Below are 24,541 nucleotides of genomic sequence, written 5' to 3'. Positions count from 1 at the left end.
TGAGGGCTGGGAGCTTCCCTTCTCCCGCATTCTCACCCTACGTTAAAATGTTCTTCCTTGGGTTAGAGCACCAAGTACTCCAAGAAGTCGCTGTTGCTATGCAGACATCTGAGAGGATCCACCCATGCGTCCTCCCCTCCTCCCCGAGGAATGTGCTCATCAGGGTTAACTGGGCAGCAGTCACCAGGCAAGGCCCAGAGGGCATGAGATCAGGAGTGAGGTGAGGAGGAAAGTGGGTTTGGGAGCACCTGGGAACGAGGTGCCAGGTAGGGCGGAAGCTGAGCAGGCACCGCCCTTCCGACCCCGGGTCCGTGGATGAGAGCGGCAGCCCGTGGTGCTGAGAGCTGACTGCAAGCATCTCCTCCCCGCTCCACCGTCTGACTTCATATTGGTGGCTTGGAATCGGCCACAGTGGGGGTATTAATACCACAGAAATCTGCGTGCACCACAAATCAGGGTCCCCCTCACCCCCCAGGAGAGCTGTTGTTGAAACTCTTACCAGTGCTCCCCCAGTGGCAGCCACGCGGGTTCTCACGCTTGCCCTGTGAAGCGAGACTCCGTCCTTAGCAAATCCCTTGCTTTCTCCTGGTTGGAGAAAAGATTAAGGTGCTGCTGATACATGTTGTAAGCTGCTCAGGTAGTAAAAGCTCTGAGGGCTCAAAGCATGTGTGCGTCACCACATTCTTTCTTCGCATGCACTTCCTACCCCAGCTGCAGCTGTCGGCCCTAAAAAACCAGACCAACAAACACACAACAAACCAGTAAACTTATTTTCAGCTTGTCAGTTTTTCTGCACTCTCCAAACAGGATCTAATGAGTGTAATAGTCTTGCTGTCAAGTAGAGTTTATTTCTTTGGAACATTTACCGTGTTGTAACGCGTTCAGAACTCTGTATCTGTCAGGTTCTGCCTAGATCCAGTCTCTCCTGTTACTGGTGATACTGACCTGCATTAGCAGCTGCAGCCCTGCTCTAGGCTCTGGATCCAAACCTGCCCCGTGGCTTTCTGATACTAGCTTTCCCATTGCCATTTTCTGGCCCCCGTTTTCAACACACCTGTTCTTTTGTGTGATTCCCTCCCAATGCTGATCGCTTGCTTACCCTCAATATACCAATTTCTGATATTCTGTCTTTGGTACATACAAAATCCCTTCGCACATCAAGGGATTTCCATGGAAACCGAAACATAGGGGAAGAAGGGACTCTGTACTGGAGTTTCTCTGGTGTTGGACATGTTTTATGTCCATTTTGCAGCGAGTCATTGCTGCCTCATCCCCCAGACAAGCCTTCACTGTAGGAAGGTTGCCCCCACCCCTTGTCAGCAAGAAGCAGTGCCTCGAATGCAGCCGTTTGCAAGTTTGTTCTCACAGGAGTCATATCATCAGGGAGCAGGGCATCACTCTAGGCAAGCAGCTTATTTAAGATTAAACCACAGAAAGGAAGAAAAGAGGCTATGGGCAGGTTGAGAGATAGAGGGCTAGACCAGATGGCCTCTTGAATCCTGAAGCTTTGGGTCACCTCACTGCAGATGGCAAGAGATGCTTCCTGAATCACCACGACTGGATAGGATCTCTCCTTCCCCTGAACTTTGCCACCATTCAGCATGATCTCCACGGGTTTCACTTCTAACATTGACTGCCTGATATTATGAAGTATGTTGGGTGTGTGTCTTATTCTCCAACTAGACAAGAGTTTTCTTATAGCTCTTCATATCTCCTTTGGTACCCAGGACAGTGCCTTGCACAGAGTCGATTAACTATAAAATGTTTTTAATTGAAGTAGAATGAAAGTTGCTCTACAGAGTAGTTAGAGAGCTGTATCCTCTCATTGGAAGGGTGTAAGTAGGGCCTAGTCAGCCAGTTACCTGTGATGCCTTTAGGAGGAAGTAATGCAACAGCTAGAAGGTTGAGGTGGAAGACAGCTAAAGTCTTTTCCACCGTGAGAGTCTGTGATTCCATGAAGCATAGCTAACGCCAGCACTGAGTCTGATGATGGAAAACCAGTTGCTGGCTCACAGAGAAATGACTCTCCACATGGCTTTTCTGTTTGCTCTGTAGAGCAAATGGTCCACAGGTCGGGTGGATCTTTGACTAGCATACTTCCCTAGCAGCACACATTGCTCCCCAGGTTGAGTGATGGAGTACGTAAGATGGGCAATTTGTGTCCCACTGAGGTTTCAACCCTTTAAAGAAGTCTCCCCCTGAAGTAGAAGGAGAAGCAGATGGTAATGAGAAAATATGCACATTTTATTATGCATTGCACATTTTACGTATTAGAATTTTTAGTATGACACCCTGCATTTTTCAGAAGCCTAAAGCTGCAAACAAAATTAAATTATTCACTGAAATGTTTAAATCAGCTTACAGCAATTATATCAAATTATCAAAATAAAATCCAGCAGTCTAGAAGGTAGATTCCCCTTGACCAGCCACTGTGAAATCTGACTTTCAAAGGGTGGCTCTTCCCCTCAAGAAGGGAGAAGTGCTGCTCCGTGAGATGAGGGCGGGAGGGGAGTGCATCCTTGATGAGGTTGTAGGAAGGTCGATGGTCAAGTTGGGGAGAGGTGGTGGCGGGAATGAGGGCAAGTGAACATGCCAGGAAGTTCTGTGGAAGAAGGGGCACCTACGAGGGGGTTGTGAAACAAGGTGCCGAGAGATGCCCTCCTGGCCTTACCGTATGCCAGCCTGCCCTCCCACAGAGCGTGTGGGGATTAACACGCCGTAGTGGGGGACCATCACAGGACTCTGTGGAAGAGGGGGTGTGAGACAAAAGTGGAGAATGACTGTGACTGTGAATCTTAGGCACAGCACCCTTCTTATTTTAAAGCCAACTTGAATGATCACTATCAATCCGCCAAGGCATGTGAGAGTTTTTCAGAAATCATCAGATGCAAAAAGCTATCCTTTCAAATGTGCATTAATTGGTTCCAATCCAATATTCCAGTGGCGTCTCTTAGACTTGTAGCCCTAGGGACTGGAAGAGATCTTAAAGCTCATCTACTCTAGCCCCCTTCCCCCATTTAATACTTGAATTCCCTATCCTGACAAATGGTCATGCAGTGTCTTGGAAAGAGCTGGGGATCTGGAATCAAACAGACCAGGAGCCAGATCCTGAGCTCCTCCACCCATTGTCTCTTTGACCTAGAACAAACGACCTAATCTCTCTGTGCTTTCATTTCCTCAGTTATAAATTGTGAGCAGTATCAACACTGCAGAGGTGTTGTGAGAATTAGAAATAACATCAAAGTGCTGAGCATAGCCCCTGGTATTGAGTAGGACTTCAGTAAATAATAGGTTCAATGCCAATTACAATAATTGAATAAAGTGTCCCTCCCCAGCCTCCTCTTGAATACAGAGGTCTGTGATGCAAATGCTTCCGTTGTTGGGCAGGCTTAATGGTTAGAATTTTCTGCCATGTGTTGTGCCCAGTTCTCTTTCCCATAACTTTTTCTATTCATCCTCTCTGGTTCTGCCATTTGTGGCCCCACAGAACAAGTCTAAACATTCTCCCACAGTTAACGTTACAAATATTTGAAGATAATTTTAATATCTCTACTGAGTCTTCTCCATGGTAAACCTATTTGGGTCCTTGAATCTTTCTGTATGTGACTTGGTTTTCATCTCACCCTGGATACTGCTAAGCCCCTTTCCCTAATATATGAGCATCCGTGGAAGGATGCTAGCCAGCCACAAAGAACAATTGAGATAGCAAGTCTTAGATTTTATTCATACTGAATAAGTCTGCGACTGTGTCCATAACTCCAGGAACATTCTAATGCATACCCTACAAATATATTTCAGTTTCTCCTGCTTTGTACCATAACGTTCAGGAATAGAAGCACTGCTATATAATTCTGTGAGGAAAGGTGCCTTATAAAAACTCTATTGTCAGATGCTGACTTGAAAACTTACATCCGTATAATTGTGGTAGATTTGATTGTGTTATTGCCTCCTCGCCCAATTTTACCTTCTCTGTGTCAGTGATTTTTTCCATATGGCTTTGAGGTTCCTGCCCTTTGACTTGAGATTCAGCAGTGACTTTCTTCAGCCAACAGAATAAAGCAGAAGTGACAGCTTCTAAGCAGTCTAAGTGCCAGTTCTAAGCCTAGGCCTAAGAGGCCTTGGATACTTCCAGTTGTCCTACAGCACCCTGCCATCACCATGAGAAGAGCATACCCTGGCTAGCCCACTGGTCCAGGGAAGGTGGGGGGGCATGTAGGATAGGAGCCCTAGCAAAGCCCAGCCTATATCAGCCAACCCCTAGCCAACTTACAGACTCTTGAGGAAAAAAAAAAAAGATTACTGTTTTCAGGCACTGAATTTTGGGGTGTTTTGTTATGCAGAATTTTTGTGGCAGGAGATAAATATTACAGAAATTATGTGGGCCAGAAAACATAGCAGTACTAACCCCACCTCACCAGAGTGTAAGCTTAGAATAAGTAATGAACGTTTATAAAACTATAACAGGCTAGATGAATACTTCTTAAAAATGATTTATCAAATTGTAACTTTCTTTTATAAACTGTGGCCAAGAAGAAAATGTGTGTATATTATATATCATTAATGAAATAGCTAATGAAAAAAGCAAACTCAATATCCAAAGATACATGAAGAGTTAAGGGGTCTCCTATTTGGTGTAGTTCACTCATTTACTCAAGAAGTGTTTAATGAGTAACTGTCATGTATCAGCACTGTTGTAGACCCTAGAGATACGGTTGTGGAAAAAACAGACAAGGTCAGGTCTCATGAAGCTTATATTCTAGCAGAGACTCAGAAAATAAAAATCAAATAAAAAAAGAGAACTTCAGATCACTGGTAAGTGTTGTGAAGAAACTCAGGCAGGACCATGGCTACCTTAAGTAGTTTAAGGAAGACGTTTCTGAGGATGTGACCTTGAAACTGAGACATAAATGACATGAATGGGCCAAGGGAAGAAAGGCCACACTGACAGAAATAACAAATGCAAAGTAGGAATAAGCTTGGAGCGTTCGAGGTATAAACAGTGGTATAGAGAGGAGTAATATGGTATGAAATGAAGTGGGAGGCTAACAGGGGCCAGAACATGTAGAGCTCTGTTGGCTGTAGCAAGGAGTCCATGTGTTATTACAAGTATAATGGAACCCATTGAAGCGTATTAAGCACATGCCCTGATTTATGGGTTTTAGGAGCTCACTCCTGGCTGCTGTGTGAAGAGCAGTTTGTGGGTAAGTGGATAAGAGTGAAAACAGGGAGGTCAATTAGGTCATCGTGGTAATGGCTACACAGCATGATGGCAAGGATGGGGAAACACGGAGAGGTTTGAGGCATATTTTGAAAGTAGAATCAAGACTTGCTAATGTATTGGATGCGAGGAAAAATGAGAAACGAAGGATGACCACTAGGTTTTTTGTTTGGGTAACTGAGAGGATGGCTGGTGGTACCATTTCCTGAGATGAGGAAAAATGGAGGAGAAGTGAATTAGGGGACGGAGAGGTCATGAATTTTGTTTGTATGAGTTAAGTCAGAAATTACACATCTATGTGGATTCACCAAGTAGGATGTGGGACATAAGAATTCGGTACTCAGGGCTGAAGATGTCTGTTGGGCAGTCATGAGCATATCAATGGTATTTTCGCCAAACGACTAGATGAATTCCCCTACCTAGAAGAAAGAAGTTAAACTTTTTTAATTTAAAACTTAAAAAGTTTTAGACTTTAAAAATTGTTAGAAAAAAAAAGAAGTGGGAGGACTAAGCCACAGAGCACAGTAACATTTAAAAGCTCAGCAAACGAAGAGGAGACAGAACAAGAGCTGGAGAGAGAAGCTGAGAGAGTGTGATGTTGTGGAAGCCAAGCAAAGAAAATGCTCCAGGAAGGAGGAGAGAGTTGTCAGCTTGGGTTGGGTTGGGTTGAATGCAACTCAAGTCATAAAGTAAGATGAGGACAGAGGCATGAGCCCTTGGATTTGGCAATGTGGACCTTGAAAATAAAAGATTGGAGACCTTGAAAATAAAAGATTTTGTGGAATAAGAAAGGTAGGAGAGGGCTTCCCTGGTGGCGCAGTGGTTGAGAGTCCGCCTGCCGATGCAGGGGACACGGGTTCGTGCCCCGGTCCGGGAAGATTCCACATGCCACGGAGTGGCTGGGCCCGTGAGCCATGGCCGCTGAGCCTGCGTGTCCGGAGCCTGTGCTCCGCAACGGGAGAGGCCACAACAGTGAGAGGCCCGCGTACCGCAAAAAAAACAACAAAAGAAAGAGAGGTAGGAGTCAAAAATGGTATGGATGAAAGGGAATGGGAGATGAGAAATTGATGACTGAGGTTTTGCTGAAAAGGGGAACAGAATGGAGAGGTGCCTAGAGTTTCAGGTTTAGTTTTATTTCATTTCGTTTTAAATAGGAGATTCTGGGGTGTGCTTAAATGCCAGTGGAAGTAAACCAGGCGAGAGAAAGAGGAAAGTTGATACTGAAGGAGAGAACGTGGACAAAGACAGTGTCAGTGTCCTTGAGAAAAAGGAGACTCAGAGCTCAGTGGAAGCATTGACCTGTGAAGTACCTTCCATGGTAATAGAGGAAGGCAGGCAGTAAGAGTAATAGAATGTGGGTAAATTGGTGGATTTGGCGGTGGGAAGGTGAGCGATCTTGTCGCGTTTGCTTATATTTTCTCAATGAGCTATGACTTTAACTCATCATTTGCGAGTGAGCCAGAACTTCTGAATCCTGAGCCCAAATGCACTATGTCCTTCATTCACCATTTGGTATACTTGGAAAGAATGAAAATGATAACCCCTTTTGTATAACGTGCTTTAAAGAGCTATGATAAAAGAATCCATGTATATTGATAAAAGAATCCATGTATATTCTTTCATTAGATATTTTCCCCTGAATCATTCAAGTTCCCAGCAGGGAACAGAATTCACATGGTTTGTTTAAGTGAAGACACTTTAATGATGGGGGCCTACTTACAGAGATGAGAGTGGAATTAAGAGATGCTGCACCCAGAGACTATCAACAGCCAGAAGTTGTTACCACCCTCAGGAGCAAAGGGTCAAAAGGGAGATTAGTATATAGTATTAGATCCCAGTGAGAGCTAGAGCCCTCAAAGCGGGACCAAGCAGCGTGATCACTCATTGAAGAGACCTGTAGCTACAGGGAAGTAGTGCCAAGCAGAGAGGGAAGGAGAAAGAAATACCTACTTCTCTCTCCTCCCATCTCTTGCCGATGCATCCCAATGGCTGAACCCAACCGGAAGCTGGCTAGCAAGGAGCCTGGTGATGCAGTCCATGGTGAAGGACAGAGACTAGATCTGCAGTGAATAACCAGCACAGCCCCTAACACTTCATGCCGTAAATGTTAAAAGATTTTGAAAACCACTCCAGGGGGAATCTTTGCACCCAATGCCATTGTATGGAATGCATCTTGTTATGTGGTACCAGCAGGATTTGCAAAACCCAAGTAAGGAGCTAACCATGATCTTTGATACAAATCATCATGGGTACTTGTAACCCACCCATAATCTCCAAAAGTCATGTTTGCCCATAGTCTTCCTCCTTTATTCCCATCCAGAGCGCACTGCCCGTAAAACTAGGGAAGCTTCCATTTCAGGGCCCCTCGTTTGCATGAGCCCACTTCCAAGGCCATGGGGCAGCCCTAGAAATGTATTCATGTGGTCATATGTTTTTGTAAAACTTGCAAGAATAAGGTATTTTAACTGTAATCTGGTAAGACTATAACTTTTTTCCCTCTGACCCCAGAAAGGACTTCCTCCTTCCCCCATTATATGCCTTTCAGGCATCACAAAGCCTGGATCTGCCTCTGCTTTCAACAGAGACTCGCATGTACCGGTGCAAATGTTATCCTTTCCCCACGATTCTACCACCTTTCTGGCAGCGTGGTTCATGAGCCTCAAAATGGACACTTGGGGTTGGGGAGGATGCAGCTGGAGGATAAAGAAAAGCAAAGAACGGAGGGATGGATGTGTGGTGTCAGAGTCAGTGGGGGCAGGGCGCTGGGCCTGCAGAGCCCGCCCTCTGGTCTTCCACCGGGAGTGATGGGGGGCTGGCAGGTGTCCCACCAGGTAACTAATTCCTCTCTGGGGCCTCGCTCAGAAGCTGCTCTTTATGTTTTCAGATGCAGACGGAAACCTGTGTCGAAGTAACCAACTGTTGCAAGTCCTGCTGACCATGCACCGAATTCTCATTTCCTCTGCTGAACTGCTCCAAAAAGTTATCACTCTATATCCTTTAGCACAGTGCCCGGCGGTCCCCAAGTGGGATTCGTTCAGCAGTGTCTTGAAATTGGAAGGATGCTTTCACTTTGGTTGGTTTGGCATAACCCTGAGTGGTTAATGGGTTCATACGTCCTTTCATGGCACGGTGTGTGTGTCTGTGTGCATGTGTGAGTGTGTGCATATGTATGTGTGTGTATCTTCTGTTGGGCGAGGCAATGTTATTGATGCTGATTGCTCTGGGAAGAGGCCAAAGAAATCAACATGCACACATAGTCTTCTTTGTTAGTGCTTGCTAGTGAAAAATAGTTTTCCTGTAGATTAATCAAAATTCATATTTATCCCATGCAAAATGACAAGGGTGCAAGCATGACTCAAGTGATAAACTGCATTGTGGCTTTCCTGTCCAATTCTTCAGCCTTGCTCAGGTTCTGAAGAGCGCTTTCTGATGCCAGAGCATCTGGAGAGGCTGCTGGTGCCTTTTTGCTTAGGCAGAGGCGCTGGCTACGTGCCAAGCAAACCCTGCCGGATTCTAACCTTCTGGGGGTGTGAATGGAGCTGGGTGGAGAAAACGGCTGCCTTCTCCCTCTCCCTGATGACTGATGACACTGTGGGCTGTAGGTGGGCTGAGACTGTTTAGCACCTTGAAGCCCAGGTCCCTGGCACTGAGTCATGCTTTGTAGCTGTTCTAATCCTTTACCACCCTCCTCAGCCATCCCTTTTCATCTCATGGCACACAGAAAAAAACGTAAAGACTGAATCTCTTCTCTAAAGTGACTCATAAACCTTTACCTCTCATCTCAGAGGAGGTGTTTTCAGTGGCATTCCAAGCGTGCAACCTTGGGAGGGGTCCACATGATGAGAGGTGCAGGTAATAATTGGATGTCTGGCCTGCAGAGAATTTTAAAACCGTAATAAACAGACTCAGAGTTGGTGTACTTTTTATTAACTCCACGTACCAGCAATTCTAAACAATGTCAGTGATTAAATACTCCTCGCTGAAAAAATTTTGTTGCTCTAAGGACTGAGCTGTACCTGGGGCGCCTGTCTTGGTGCCCTGCCAGGTACCTGCCCCCACGGTGACAGCAGAGCCCTCTTCCTCCCCATCCTCCCTCCCACTCTCACAGAATCTTTCTCTATCAGTTATCTCCCCTCTCTCCTGTCCTTCTAAACCCTGCCTCTTCAGGGGCACCTGCCTCTCAGCCTAAAACACATTCAAGTCTCCCCAACCTAAAAATAAACTCTCAACCCTGCCTCCCCTTCATTCCATTGATAGGGTTAGAAATGTGATGCACAGACTTCTTAAAATAGTCCGCACTCACTCTCTCCCATCGCTCAACTCCCACTCAGTCCTTAACCCGACTGTGGGCCCCACCCCTGTACTCAGACTTTCCTCTGATGTCACCAGTGACCTCCTAGCTGCCAAGCCTGGTGGCTTTTGTTTCCATCCTTGTTTACAGCGATGTCCGTGTAGAGGCCTTGTTGACACCCCCTGCCTCTCCAGACTCCCTCCAGGGCCCTGGGAACTGCACCTTCCCGGCTCTCCCCCCTCCTGGGCTTCCCTCCTCCACCTCTCCATCCAGCCTCTTCTTTGCGTACCTCCTCGAGATGGGGATAACATCCTGGTTTCTTCTCACTGCACTTCCCCTGGGTGATTTCCCACCAGGATTTCCACCACCATTCCTCTGAGGTCTTTCAAGTCCATATTTCTCTAACCCAAACCATTTTTTTTTAACGTTTGTACCACTTTATCCTGCAGACACTGCAATCTAATATGCCTAAAACTTAACTCATTAACTCACCACCTCAACTACTACTACTATGAGTTCTGCTTTGACACCTGTATTTTCAGTTTCAGTTCATGGTATTGCTGCCCATCCGATGGTCTTAAAGCGGCAACATCAAAGCACTCACAGTCCTCCCTGCCTTTCACCTACAGAGTCCATCACCCAATCTCAGGGTTCCTGCGTCAGAAGTGACTCTTTTCTCTCCATTCCCATGTCTCTGCCTTTGTTTGGGCCCTCACGGTCTCTCTCCCCAGCCTCTGTCCCATCCTGGGCTTCTCATCTTCACAGCCACCCTCTCCCTCGTTTATCCACCTCTGCAGTTACTTTCCTGAGAAGCGAATCAGGCAGGCCATGCACCAGAGCCTCTGCAAATAGAGGGTAATGGCAGATCCTCGGTTGCCAGGAAATGGCCCTCCACAGGCTGGCCCAGTGTGCCCCTCCAGCTCTATGCTCAGCTCTCTCAGAAACCCTTTCCCCTCCACGGTGAACGTCTCAACATACCAGACTGGAATGGCTCCTTTTACCTGTCAGTTAAAGAAGCTCGGATGGCTTCCTTTTGTTTCCTGTTTTTCCATTGTTAGAGAAAAAAAATTTAACAACATGCTTTGAATAGTTCAGATGCCTGAGAAGTACAGCCAGAACTGCCCTGGTACTTCATGGCCACAGCACTGCCCATGAGGATGTGGAGCCTGAAGCTTGCAGCAAACAATGACGATTACCCCAGGTCAGCAGATGCCTGAGCCCCTGATTACTGCCCTGCGTGTGCTGCTGTTTGCTTCATCTCCTCACGTGAGAAAGCAGTGCCTGCCTTGCTCGAGGCTGCCTCCACTGTGGCACAAGGGCTCTGCGACCTTGGGAGGCTCTGCCCTCCTGGATGGCACCTGGCACTGTGCGCTGCGGAACGGACGTGTGAAGAGAAGGGTAGGGAGCAAACAGAAGGAAGATAAACTCCACCATGAAAGGCACCACGTTGATTCTTATGTCCACCCAGTTGTCTTAAAAGAAAAGTGGGTTTTTTGTGTGTGAGTGCCTTCCTCATTAATAAGGAAGAAGTTAAATCTTTCAACAACTAGATCAAATAATAAAAATATAGACTCTAAGACGTATTTATCTAGAATGTGCCTTATGCTTGAATCTCTTTGCACCGAAGGGATGCATTTTCTTACCCATGTGGTATAAAGAAATGTAAAGAGAAATGTAAAGTCATGTCATTCTCACTCCTCCCTTTTATGTCCAAAGAAAGGCAAGCATTGGAACTATTCACTTCATGAAATTTGCCAGTTGCCTGGGCTTATTTTTTGGATTGATTACCGTTGTTCTTGGGGTGTGTGTGTGTGTGTGTGTGTGTGTGTGTGTTTTGTGTTTTGTGTTTTGTGTTTCTGTTTGATTTTGGTGCTCTCGGACAGATTTTATAACAGTAAATCTATCAAAATTTAGGTTTTTTAAGTTAAAGTCATTTTATGAAACGTACAAATTTCACAGCCATAGTTTTTCTTTAGAGGTTCAAGTTTAGCTTGCAAATCTTACTGTTCTTCCTATAAGTCTAGAATGTCCCACCAGGCACTTTTAAGGAACCTTGAAAAATGTCTGGTTAATTGGAATAATGGTTTTAAACTATAATTATGAATTTTATTTCTTCTTCCAGTTTTATTGAGATATAACCGACATAAAATACTGTGTAAGTTTAAGGTTTGAAGCGTGATTCATGATAAGTTTAGTGAACATCTATCATCGCATATAGATACAAAATTAAAGAAATTTAAATTTCTTTTCTTGTGATGAGAACTTAGAATTTTCCCTCTTAGCAACTTTCATGTATAACGTCGAGCAGTGTTCATTATATTTTTATCATGTTGTACATTACATCCCTAGTACTTATTCATCTTATAAGTTTGTATCTTTTGACTGCCTTCATACAATCCCCCTTTTTCCCATCCCCTGCCTCTGGTAACCACAGATCTGATCTGTTTTTCTATGTTTGTTGTTTCTTTGTCCGTTTTTGAAGTATAATTGACCTACAACACTATGTTAGTTTCTATTACATAACAGTGATTTGATATGTCTATACATGTCAAACTGGTCACCACAATAAGTCTAGTTACGGATATGTCACCCTACAAAGGTATTACATAGTTATTAACTGTATTCCCCATACGGTGCATTTCTTACCCATGTCTCATTTATTTTGCAAATGGAAGTTTGTACCTCTTAATCTTCCTCACTTATTTCTTTCTTCCCCCTACTTCCCTCCCCTCTGGCAAACACTTGTTTGTTCTCTGTACCTATAACTCTGTTTTGTTATGTTTGTGCATTTGTTTTTTCACATTCCACATATAAATAAAATCATACAGTATTTGTCTTTCTCTATCTGACTTATTTCACTTAGCATGTACCCTCTGAGTCTATCCATGTTGTCTCAAATGGCAAGATTTCATTCTTTTTTATGGCTGAGTAATATTCCAGTGTGTGTGTGTGTGTGTGTGTGTGTGTCTGTGTGTGTATGTACCACATCTTCTTTATACTTTCGTCTCTTGATGGACACTTAGGTTGCTTCCATATCTTAGCTATTGTGAATAATGCTGCATTGAACACATGGCTGCATATATCTCTTCTAATTAATGTTTTTGTTTTCTTCAGATAAATACGCAGGAATGGAAATTCTGGACCATATGGTAGTTCTATTTTTAATTTTTTGAGGAACCTCCATACTGTTTTCCATAGTGGCTGCACCAATTTATGTTCCCAGCAACAGCGTGCAAGGGTTCTGTTTTCTCCAGATCTTCACCAACACTTGTCATTTGTTGTCTTTTTGATAACAGCCATTCTAACAAGTGTGAGATGATACCTCGTTGTGGTTTTGATTTGCATTTTCCTGATGATCAGTAATGTTGAGCATCTTCTCATGTGGCTTTTGGCCATTTGTCTTCCTTGGGGAAAATGTATATACAGATCCTCTGCCAGTTTTTTAATCACGTTGGTTTTTTGATGTTGAGTTGTATGAGTTCTTTGTATGTTTTGGATATTAACCCCTTATTGGATATATCATTTGCAAATATCTTCACCATTTAGTAGGTGGCCTTTTCATTTTGTTGGTGGTTTCTTTTCCTTCACTGTGCGAAAGCTTTAGTTAGATATAGTCCCATTTGGTTGTTTTTTTTTTTTTTAATAAATTTATTTATTTATTTTTGGCTGTGTTGGGTCTTCATTGCTGTGCACGGGCTTTCTCTAGTTGCAGCGAGCAGGGGCTACTCCTTGTTGCAGTGTGCAGGCTTCTTATTACAGTGACTTCTCATTGCGGAGCATGGGCTCTAGGTGCGCAGACTTCAGTAGTTGTGGCATGCGGGCTCAGTAGTTGTGGCTCATGGGCGCTAGAGTGCAGGCTCAGTAGTTGTGGCGCACAGGCTTAGTTGCTCCGCAGCATGTGGAATCTTCCCAGCCCAGGGCTCGAATCTGTGTCCCCTGCACCAGCAAGAGAATTCTTAACCACTGTGCTATCAGGGAAGCCCTAGTCTCATTTGTTTATTTTTGCTTTTGTTTCCCTTGCCTGAGGAGGCATATCCAAAAACAATGTTATGAAGACTGATGTCAAAGATCATATACCTATGTTTTCTTCTATAAGTTTTATGGTTTCAGGTCTTACTTTTTTTTTTTTTACATCTTTATTGGAGTATAATTGCTGTACACTGGTGTGTTAGTTGCTGCTTTATAACAAACTGAATCAGTTATACATATACATATGTTCCCATATCTCTTCTCTCTTGCGTCTCCCTCCCTCCCACCCTCCCTATCCCACCCTCTAGGTAGTCACAAAGCACCGAGCTGATCTCCCTGTGCTATGTGGCTGCTTCCCACTAGCTATCTATTTTACGTTTGGTAGTGTATATATGTCCATGCTACTCTCTCGCTTTCTCACAGCTTACCCTTCCCCCTCCCCATATCCTCAAGTCCATTCTCTAGTAGGTCTGTGTTTTTATTCCTGTCTTACCCCTAGGTTCTTCATGACATTTTTTTTTCTTAAATTCCATATATGTGTGTTAGTATACAGTATTTGTCTTTCTCTTTCTGACTTACTTCACTCTGTATGACAGAATCTAGGTCCATGCACCTCATTACAAATAGCTCAATTTCGTTTCTTTTTATGGCTGAGTAATATTCCATTGTATATATGTGCCACATCTTTATCCATTCATCCGATGATGGACACTTAGGTTGTTTCCATCTCCGGGCTATTGTAAATAGAGCTGCAATGAACATTTTGGTGCATGACTCTTTTTGAATTATGGTTTTCTCAGGGTATATGCCCAGTAGTGGGATTGCTGGGTCATATGGTAGTTCTATATTTACTTTTTTAAGGAATCTCCATACTGTTCTCCATAGTGGCTGTATCAGGTTACTTTCCCACCAACAGTGTAAGAGGGTTCCCTTTTCTCCACACCCTCTCCAGCATTTATTGTTTCTAGATTTTTTGATGATGGCCATTCTAACTGGTGTGAGATGATATCTCATTGTAGTTTTGATTCGCATTTCTCTAATGATAAATGATGTTGAGCATTCTTTCATGTGTTTGTTGGCAGTCTGTATATCTTCTTTGGAGAAATGTCTATTTAGGTCTTCTGCCCATTTTTGGATTGGGCTGTTTGTTTTTTTGCATGAGCTGCTTGTAAATTTTGGAGATTAATCCTTTGTCAGTTGCTTCATTTGCAAATATTTTCTACATTCTGAGGGTTGTCTTTTGGTCTTGTTTATGGTTTCCTTTGCTGTGCAAAAGCTTTGAAGTTTCATTAGGTACCATTTATTTTTGTTTTTATTTCCATTTCTCTAGGAGGTGGGTCAAAAAGGATCTTGCTGTGATTCATGTCATAGAGTGTTCTGCCTATGTTTTCCTCTAAGAGTTCGATAGTTTCTGGCCTTACATTTAGATCTTTAATCCATTTGGAGCTTATTTTTGTGTATGGTGTTAGAGAGTGATCTAATCTCATACTTTTACATGTAACTGTCCAGTTTTCCCAGCACCACTTATTGAAGAGGCTGTCCTTTCTCCACTGTACATTCCTGCCTCCTTTATCAAAGATAAGGTGACCATATGTGCGTGGGTTTATCTCTGGGTTTTCTGTCCTTTTCCATTGATTTATATTTCTGTTTTTGTACCAGTACCATACTGTCTTGATTACTGTAGCTTTCTAGTATAGTCTGAAGTCAGGGAGCCTGATTCCTCCAACTCTGTTTTTCGTTCTCAAGATTGCTTTGGCTATTCAGGGTCTTTTATGTTTCCATACAAATTGTGAAATTTTTTGTTGTAGTTCTGTGAAAACTGCCAGTGGTAGTTTGATAGGGATTGCATTGAATCTGTAGATTGCTTTGGGTAGTAGAGTCATTTTCACAGTGTTGATTCTTCCAATCCAAGAACATGGTATATCTCTCCATCTCTTTGTATCATCTTTAATTTCTTTCATCAGTGTCTTATAATTTTCTGCATACAGGTCTTTTGTCTCCTTAGGTAAGTTTATTCCTAGATATTTTATTATTTTTGTTGCAGTGGTAAATGGGAGTGTTTTCTTGATTTCACTTTCAGATTTTTCATCGTTAGTGTATAGGAATGCCAGAGATTTCTGTGCATTAATTTTGTATCCTGCTACTTTACCAAATTCATTGATTAGCTCTAGTAGTTTTCTGGTAGCATCTTTAGGATTCTCTATGTATAGTATCATGTCATCTGCAAACAGTGACAGCTTTACTTCTTCTTTTCCGATTTGGATTCCTTTTATTTCCTTTCCTTCTCTGATTGCTGTGGCTAAAACTTCCAAAACTATGTTGAATAAGAGTGGTGAGAGTGGGCAACCTTGTCTTCTTCCTGATCTTAGTGGAAGAGCTTTCAGTTTTTCACCATTGAGGATGATGTTGGCTGTGGGTTTGTCATATATGGCCTTTATTATGTTGAGGAAAGTTCCCTCTATGCCTACTTTCTGCAGGGTTTTTATCATCAATGGGTGTTGAATTTTGTCAAAAGCTTTCTCTGCATCTATTGAGATGATCATATGGTTTTTCTCCTTCAATTTGTGAATATGGTGTATCACGTTGATTGATTTGCGTATATTGAAGAATCCTTGCATTCCTGGAATAAACCCCACTTGATCATGGTATATGATCCTTTTAATGTGCTGTTGGATTCTGTTTGCTAGTATTTTGTTAAGGATTTTTGCATCTATGTTCATCAGTGATATTAGCCTGTAGTTTTCTTTCTTTGTGACATCCTTGTCTGGTTTTGGTATCAGGGTGATGGTGGCCTCGTAGAATGAGTTTGGGAGTGTTCCTCCCTCTGCTATATTTTGGAAGAGTTTGAGGAGGATAGGTGTTAGCTCTTCTCTAAATGTTTGATAGATTTCGCCTGTGAAGCCATCTGGTCCTGGGCTTTTGTTTGTTGGAAGATTTTTAATCACATTTTCAATTTCAGTGCTTGTGATTGGTCTGTTCATATTTTCTATTTCTTCCTGATTCAGTCTTGGCAGTTGTGCATTTCTAAGAATTTGTCCATTTCTTCCAGGTTGTCCATTTTATTGGCATAGAGTTGCTTGTAGTAATCTCTCATGATCTTTTGTATTTCTGCAGTGTCAGTTGTTACTTCTCCTTTTTCATTTCTAATTCTATTGATTTGAGTCTTCTCCTTTTTTTTCTTGATGAGTCTGGCTACTGGTTTATCAATTTTGTTTATCTTCTCAAAGAACCAGCTTTTAGTTTTATTGATCTTTGCTATCATTTCCTTCATTTCTTTTTCATTTCTTTCTGATCTGATCTTTATTTCTTTCCTTCTGCTAACTTTGGAGTTTTTTTGTTCTTCTTTCTCTGATTGCTTTAGGTGCAAGGTTAGGTTGTTTATTCGAGATGTTTCCTGTTTCTTAAGGTAGGATTGTATTGCTATAAACTTCCCTCTTAGAACTGCTTTCGCTGCATCCCATAGGTTTTGGGTCATCATGTCTCCGTTGTCATTTGTTTCTAGGTATTTTTTGATTTCCTCTTTGATTTCTTCAGTGATCACTTCGTTATTAAGTAGTGTATTGTTTAGCCTCCATGTGTTTGTGTTTTTTACAGATCTTTTCCTGTAATTGACATCTAGTCTCATAGCTTTGTGGTTGGAAAAGGTACTTCATACAATTTCAATTTTCTTAAGTTTACCAAGGCTTGATTTGTGACCCAAGATATGATCTATCCTGGAGAATGTTCCATGAGCACTTTAGAGAAATGTGTATTCTGTTGTTTTTGGATGGAATGTCCTATAAATATCAATTAAGTCCATCTTGTTTAATGTATCATTTAAAATTTGTGTTTCCTTATTAATTTTCATTTTGGATGATCTGTCCATTGGTGAAAGTGGGGTGTTAAAGTCCCCTACTATGAATATGTTACTGTCTATTTCCCCTTTTATGGCTGTTAGTATTTGCCTTATGTATTGAGGTGCTCCTATGTTGGGTGCAGAAATATTTACAATTGTTATTTCTTCTTGGATTGATCCCTTGATCATTATGTAGTGTCCTTCTTTGTCTCTTCTTATCGTCTTTATCTTAAAGTCTATTTTCTCTGACATGAGAATTGCTACTCCAGCTTTCTTTTGGTTTCCATTTGCATGGAATATCTTTTTCCATCCCCTCACTTTCAGTCTGTATGTGTCTCTAGGTCTGAAGTGGGTCTCTTGTAGACAGCATATATATGGGTCTTGTTTTTGTATCCATTCAGCCAGTCTGTCTTTTGGTGGGAGCATTTAATCCATTTACATTTAAGGTAATTATCGATAGGTATGTTCCTATTACCATTTTCTTAATTGTTTGGGGTTTGTTTTTGTAGGTCTTTTCCTTCTCTTGTTTTTCCTGCCTAGAGAAGTTCATTTAGCATTTGTTGTAAAGCTGGTTTGGTGGTGCTGAACTCTCTCAGCTTTTTCTTGTCTGTAAAGGTTTTAATTTCTCCATCGAGTTTGAATGAGATCCTTGCTGGGTAGAGTAATCTTGGTTGTAGATTTTTCTCCTTCATCACTTTAAATATGTCCTGCCAGTCCCTACTGGCTTGCAGAGTTTCTGCTGAAAGATCCACTGTTAACCTTATGGGGATTCTCTTGTGTGTTATTTTTCCCTTGCTGCTTTTAATATGTTTTCTTTGTATTTAATTTTTGATAGTTTGATTAATATGTGTCTTGGCGTGTTTCTCCTTGGATTTATTCTGTATGGGACTCTCTGTGCTTCCTGGACTTGATTAACTATTTCCTTTCCCATGTTAGGGAAGTTTTCAACTATAATCTCTTCAAATATTTTCTCAGTCCCTTTCTCTCTTCTTCTTCTGGAACCCCTATAATTTGAATGTTGGTGCATTTAATGTTGTCCCAGAGGTCTCTGAGACTGTCCTCAGTTCTTTTCATTCTTTTTCCTTTATTCTGCTCTGCAGTAGTTATTTCCACTATTTTATCTTCCTGGTCACTTATCCATTCTTCTGCCTCAGTTATTCTGCTATTGATCGCATCTCTAGAGTATTTTTAATTTCATTTATTGTGTTGTTCATTGTTGCTTCTTTCATCTTTAGTTCTTCTAGGTCCTTGTTAAATGTTTCTTGCATTTTCTCTATTCTATTTCCAAGATCTTGGATCATCTTTACTGTCATTATTCTTAATTCTTTTTCAGGTAGGCTGCCTATTTCCTCTTCATTTTTTAGGTCTGGTCGGTTTTCATCTTGCTCCTTCATCTGCTGTGTTTTTCTGTCTTCTCATTTTGCTTATCTTACTGTGTTTGGGGTCTCCTTTTTGCAGGCTGCAGATTCGTAGTTCCCGTTGTTTTTGGTGTCTGTCCCCAGTGGCTAAAGTTGGTTCAGTGGGTTGTGTAGGCTTCCTGGTCGAGGGGACTAGTGCCTGTGTTCTGGTGGATGAGGCTGGATCTTGCCTTTCTGGTGGGCAGGTCCACATCTGGTGGTGTGTTTTGGGGTGTCTGTGGACTTATTATGATTTTAGGCAGCCTCTCTGCTAATGGGTGGGGTTATATGTTCCTGTGTTGCTAGTTGTTTGGCATAGGGTGTCCAGCACTGTAGCTTGCTGGTCGTTGAGTGAAGCTGGGTGCTGGTGTTGAGATGGAGATCTCTGGGAGATTTTCACCATTTGATATTATGTGGAGCTGGGAGGTCTCTTGTGGACCAGTGTCCTGAAGTTGGCTCTCCCACGTCAGAGGCACAGCACTGACTCCTGGCTGCAGCACCAAGAGCCTTTCATCCACACGGCTCAGAATAAAAGGGAGAAAAAGTAGAAAGAAAGAAAGAGGAAGGAAGGAAGGAAGAAAAAGAAATAGGGAGGGAGGAAGGAAGGGAGGAAGGGGATAAAGTAAAATAAAGTAAGATAAAATAAAGTTATTAATATAAAGAATAATTAAGAAATTTTTTTTAAAAAGAAAAAAAAAACCGGACAGATAGAACGCTAGGACAAATGGTGAAAGCAAAGCTATACAGACAAAATCTCACACAGAAGCATACACACACACACTAACAAAAAGAGGAAAAGGGGGAAAAAATCATAAACCTTGCTCTTAAAGTCCACCTCCTCAATTTGGACTGATTTGGGATGATTCATTGTCTATTCATGTATTCTACAGATGCAGGGTACATCAAGTTGATTGTGAAGCTTTAATCCGCTGCTTCTGAGGCTGCTGGGAGAGATTTCCCTTTCTCCTCTTTGTTTGCACAGCTCCTGGGGCTCAGCTTTGGATTTGGCCCTGCCTCTGCGTGTAGGTCACTGGAGGGCGTCTGTTTTTCGCTCAGGACAGGGTTAAAGGAGCAGCTGCTTCGGGGGCTCTGGCTCACTCAGGCCGGGGGAGGGAGGGGTATGGATGCGGGAGAGCCTGCAGTTGCAGAGGCTGGCGGGACGTTGCACCAACCTGAGGCATGCCACGTGTTCTCCCGGGGAAGTTGTCCCTGGATCCCGGGACCCTGGCAGTGACGGGCTGCACAGGCTCCCGAGAGGGCAGGTGTGGATAGTGACCTGTGCTCACACACAGGCTTCTTGGTGGCAGCAGCAGCAGCCTTAGCGTCCCATGCCTGTCTCTGGGGTCCGCACTGTTAGCCGCGGCTCATGCCCGTCTCTGGAGCTCCTTTAAGCAGAGCTCTTAATCCCCTCTCCTCGTGCTCCAGGAAACAAAGAGGGAAGAGAAAGTCTCTTGCCTCTTCGGCAGGTCCATACTTTTCCCCGGACTCCCTCCCAGCTAGCCGTGGTGCACTAACCCCCTGCAGGCTGTGTTCACGCCGCCAACCCCAGTCCTCTCCCTGTGCTCCAACCGAAGCCCGAGCCTCAACTCCCAGCCCCGCCTGCCCCGGCGGGTGAGCAGACAAGCCTCTCGGGCTGGTGAGTGCCGGTGGGCACCGATCCTCTGTGATGGAATCTCTCCGCTTTGCCCTCCGCACCCCTGTTGCTGTGCTCTCCTCCGTGGCTCTGAAGCTTTTCTCCTCCACCACCCGCAGTCTCCACCCGCAAAGGGGCTTCCTAATGTGTGGAACCCTTTCCTCCTTCACAGCTCCCTTCCAGAGGTGTAGGTCCCATCTCTATTCTTTTGTCTCTGTTTATTCTTTTTTCTTTTGCCCTACCCAGGTATGTCTGGAATTTCTTGCCTTTTGGGAGGTCTGGGGTCTTCTGCCAGCGTTCAGTAGGTGTTCTGTAGGAGTTGTTCCACGTGTAGATGTATTTCTGGTGTATCTGTGGGGAGGAAGGTGATCTCCACCTCTTATTCTTCCACCATCTTCCTGATTCCCCTCTAAGAATGTCTGCCAAACCGCAGAGAAAACACTTTGATGACTACACGTGATATGGGAGCATAAGGTGAAGTTCAGCACACTCTCAAGTTGACATCTCTTAGGTAAAACTGGGACCCCCAAAGGGCTCTCCAAACTCCTGAACTCCACACTATGGAGGCAGCCCTTTGGATATGCTGCCTCTCTGCTTCCAGGCAGCTCAGGTCTTACATTTAAGTTCGTAATCAGTTTTGAATTCATTTTTGTGCATAGTGTCCAGTTTGCATAGTGTCCAGAATAGTCCAGTTTGATTCTTTTGCATGTAACTGTCCAGTTTCCACAATACCATTTATTTAAGAGACTGTCTTTTCTCCATTGTATGTTCTTGCCTCCTTTGTTTTAGATTAATTAACCATAAGTGTGTGGGTTAATTTCTGGGCTTTTTATTCTGTTCCATTGATCTACTTGTTTGTTTTTGTGCCAGTACCATACAGTTATGACTGTAGCTTTGTAGTATAGTCTGAAGTCCGGGAGTGTGATACCTCCAGCTCTATTCTTCTTTCTCAAGATTGTTTTGCTCTTTGGGGACTTTTCTTTCCATAGAATTTTAGAATTATTTGTTTTAGTTCTGTGAAAAATGCCATTGGTGTTTTGATAGGATTGCATTGAATCAGTAGGTTGCCTTGGGTAGGATGGTCATTTTAGCGGTATTCTTCTAATCCATGAATATGGTATATCTTTCCATCTGTTCTGTCATCTTCAATCTTTTTCATCAGTGTCTTAAAGTTTTCTGACTGTGGGTCTTTTACTTACATAGTTGGATTTATTCCTGGATATTCTGTCCTTTTCGATGTGATTTAAATGGGATTGTTTTCTTAATTTCTCTTTCTGATAGTTCCTTGTTAGTATATAGAAATGCAACAGATTTTTATATATTAATCTTGTACCCTGCAACTTTACTGAATTTTTATGAACTCTGGTAGTATTTTGGTGGTATATTTAGGATTTTCTATGTATAGTATCATGTCATCTTCAAACAGTAACAGTTTTACTTCTTCTTTTCCAATTTGGATTCATTTCTTTTTCTTGTCTGATTGCTCTGGCTAGGAATAAAAGTGGTGAGAGTGGGCATCCTTGTCTTGTTCCTGATCGTAGAAGAAATTCTTTCAGTTTTCACCATTGAGTATGATGTTAGCTGTGGGCTTATAATATATGGCATTTACTATGTTGAGGTATGTTCCCTCTATACATCTTCATGGAAAGTTTTTTTTAGTCATAAATTGTTGAATTTTCTCAAATCCTTTTCTGTATCTATTGAGATGATCATATGATTTTTATTCTTTATATATTCTTCAATTTGTCAATGAGGTATATCCCACTGACTGATTTGTGGATATTTAACTATCCTTGCATTCATTGGATAAATTCCACTTGATCATGGTGTATAATTCTTTTGATATATTGTTGTATTTGGTTTGCTAATATTTTGTTGAGAATTTTTGAATCTATGTTCATCATATTTTTATCACTGATATTAGCCTGTAATTTTCTTTTTTTGTGATATCTTTGACTGGCTTTAGTAGCAGGGTGATGCTGGCCTTGTAGAATGAGTTAGGAAGTGGTCCTTCTTCTGCAGTTTTTTGGAATAGTTTGATAGGTGTTTACTCTTTTCTAAATGTTTGGTAGAATTCACCTGTGAAGCCATCTGGTCCTGGACTTTTGTTTGCTGCAAGTTTGTTTTTGTTTTGTTTTTTTTAATTACTGATTCAATTTCATTATTGGTAATTGGTCTGCTTATATTTTCTATTTCTTCCCGGCTCAGTCTTGGAAGATTGTACATGTCTAGGAATTAGTACCTTTGTTCTAGGTTGTCCATTTTATTGGCATGTAACTGGCTGTAGTAATCTCTTACGTTCTTTTATATTTCTGTGGTATTGATTGTAACTTCTTTTTTATTTCTGATTTTATTGATTTGGGCCCTCTCATTTTTTTTCTTGAAGAGTCTATCTATTTAGATCTGAAGTGCATCTCTTGTAGGCAGCATACATATGGATCTTGGTTTTGTATCCATTCAGCCACTCCATGTCTTTTGACTGAAGCATTTAGTCCATTTACATTTAAAGTAATTATTGATAGGTATGTACTTGTAATTTTAAATCTTAGATTTTTTAAATACTTCAGAGGCTTTTCTGAATTCTAAATAGTTTTTATAACTTCAGTAAATTAAAATTATAAACAGTAAAGCTAACATTACCTTAGATGTTCCAAAGCTATGCATAAACTTAATAAGATTTGAATTTAAAATCACAAGTGTAAATCCCTTAATTGTATATTCCAGATTGAAGTTTCAAGACTCTTGTTCTAATATGCTCTTAAACATTAAGGTATATAAGATTTCAAAAGGCATAGATCCCTTCCTAATAAAAAAATCAGTAATATGATTTGGCCTGTTTTTTACTTTGCTATATTTAAGTCTGAGTTTTCCAAGGGTTAAAATATGCATAGCCACTGAAAGAAGACTGCACAGCCCCAGTTAATTGAGACATCTGCTGGCTGCTCAGTGGATTCCTCTCAGGGGCCCTGCTGAAATTCACGGAGCCCTGGATTGTGGTTAATTTGACATGGTTTTTAGAGGAGAAAGAGGGCAGTGTCTTGCGGGGCACACAGCCCACATAGCCTGATTCCTCAGTATGTTGATGGAAGAGGGTAGGACCACCCAGGTTCGTCACTGGATTGGATTTTGCATTTCTGTGACCTTTACAGTAAACACTTATTCTTTCCATATATCTCTAGAGATGCGTGAACTTGGTGGAACTTTGTTATTCTTTCTTGTTCTTAGAATGGCATCATTCTCGTGGAATATTCCGAATGGTATTGATCCTTAATGTGCTCTCCAGTTGTATCTGGATCATTCACATGGCTTTTTCTGACTTGCTATTACAACCTGTAAGATCAATCTACTGACATTTTCTAGGCATGTATTATCATTTTCCTATTATTGCCTTATCATTACATCTGAATATTTATTCCTTCCCTTTCTTCTAATTCAATGCACAGATTTTTTATCAGTTGCTGAAAAGATAAGAACAAGCTCTTCTTTTTAGCTTGTCTCCAGCAGACTCCTAGTCTTGGGCATGGGCAGAGGTCACTTGCCCCTTCTTTACTTCTTACAGGTCACCTGTGTGGGGACATTGCTGTGCTGTTGACTTCCTACTTCTGCAGAGGAGATGCTGTGGCCTTCTTCCATAAGCGGCTTCAGCATGGGCTAAAGTCACCATCTTTGCCCTTCATAAGCATACAGCTGCACACATTGAGTTGGTTTTATCCTATGGCCAGGGAGAGAAGAAACATTAAAAGAAACTATTTGTGGGGCTGGAGGGAGGGTAGTTTTAGCAATACTTGCAAAGATGAAAGGTTGTTTGGTTTCTATAACAGAGGCTTCCATTTCCCTTAACCACAGCCATACCTATAAGGATGCCTTGGCAAAGAATTCACCAGGGCTTTGCCTGAAGATCTGCTATTTTGTAAGGTAACATTTCTGCATGCACTTGGGACTTTGTGGAGTGGGGTGAAATGAAAGAGCCAGAGACTCTAGCTCTTTCCTTGTCCTCCCTGCCTTTCCCTTTCTGACCATCTATACAACACCTCTGGACAGACCAGAAAGGGCAATTGTTAGTACTGGAAATTCCTCAGAGAGCATAGTCGGTTTTTTCTGATGTGCCTGAACTTAATATTTTATACCAATGTTTTTGTCAACCTTCCAGCATTTTGGTATCAAGTGACATAAGGGAAAGGTTATTTTGTTTGTTTTT

The 24,541-nt window shown here is 42.2% G+C and overlaps 1 protein-coding gene across 4 annotated transcripts in view; it reads left to right on the top strand.

Annotated features, from left to right (window-relative positions):
* Window positions 1-24,541, top strand: part of RASGRP1 (RAS guanyl releasing protein 1) — an 87,511-nt gene that overhangs the window by 31,698 nt on the left and 31,272 nt on the right. For 3 of the 4 annotated variants that reach the window (XM_060004975.1, XM_060004973.1, XM_060004974.1), the window contains exons 3-4: window positions 8,103-8,208; window positions 24,196-24,258. In XM_060004975.1, coding sequence (XP_059860958.1) covers window positions 8,103-8,208; window positions 24,196-24,258 — 169 coding nt within the window. Of the gene's footprint in view, window positions 1-8,102; window positions 8,209-24,189; window positions 24,259-24,541 lie in introns of all 4 variants that reach the window. The other variant, XM_069540449.1, reaches the window with a different exon arrangement.

This window comes from Delphinus delphis, chromosome 2 (genome assembly GCF_949987515.2).
Source record: "Delphinus delphis chromosome 2, mDelDel1.2, whole genome shotgun sequence".
NCBI classification, from domain to species: Eukaryota; Metazoa; Chordata; class Mammalia; order Artiodactyla; family Delphinidae; genus Delphinus; species Delphinus delphis.
This window is presented reverse-complemented; position numbering and strand designations above follow the sequence as displayed.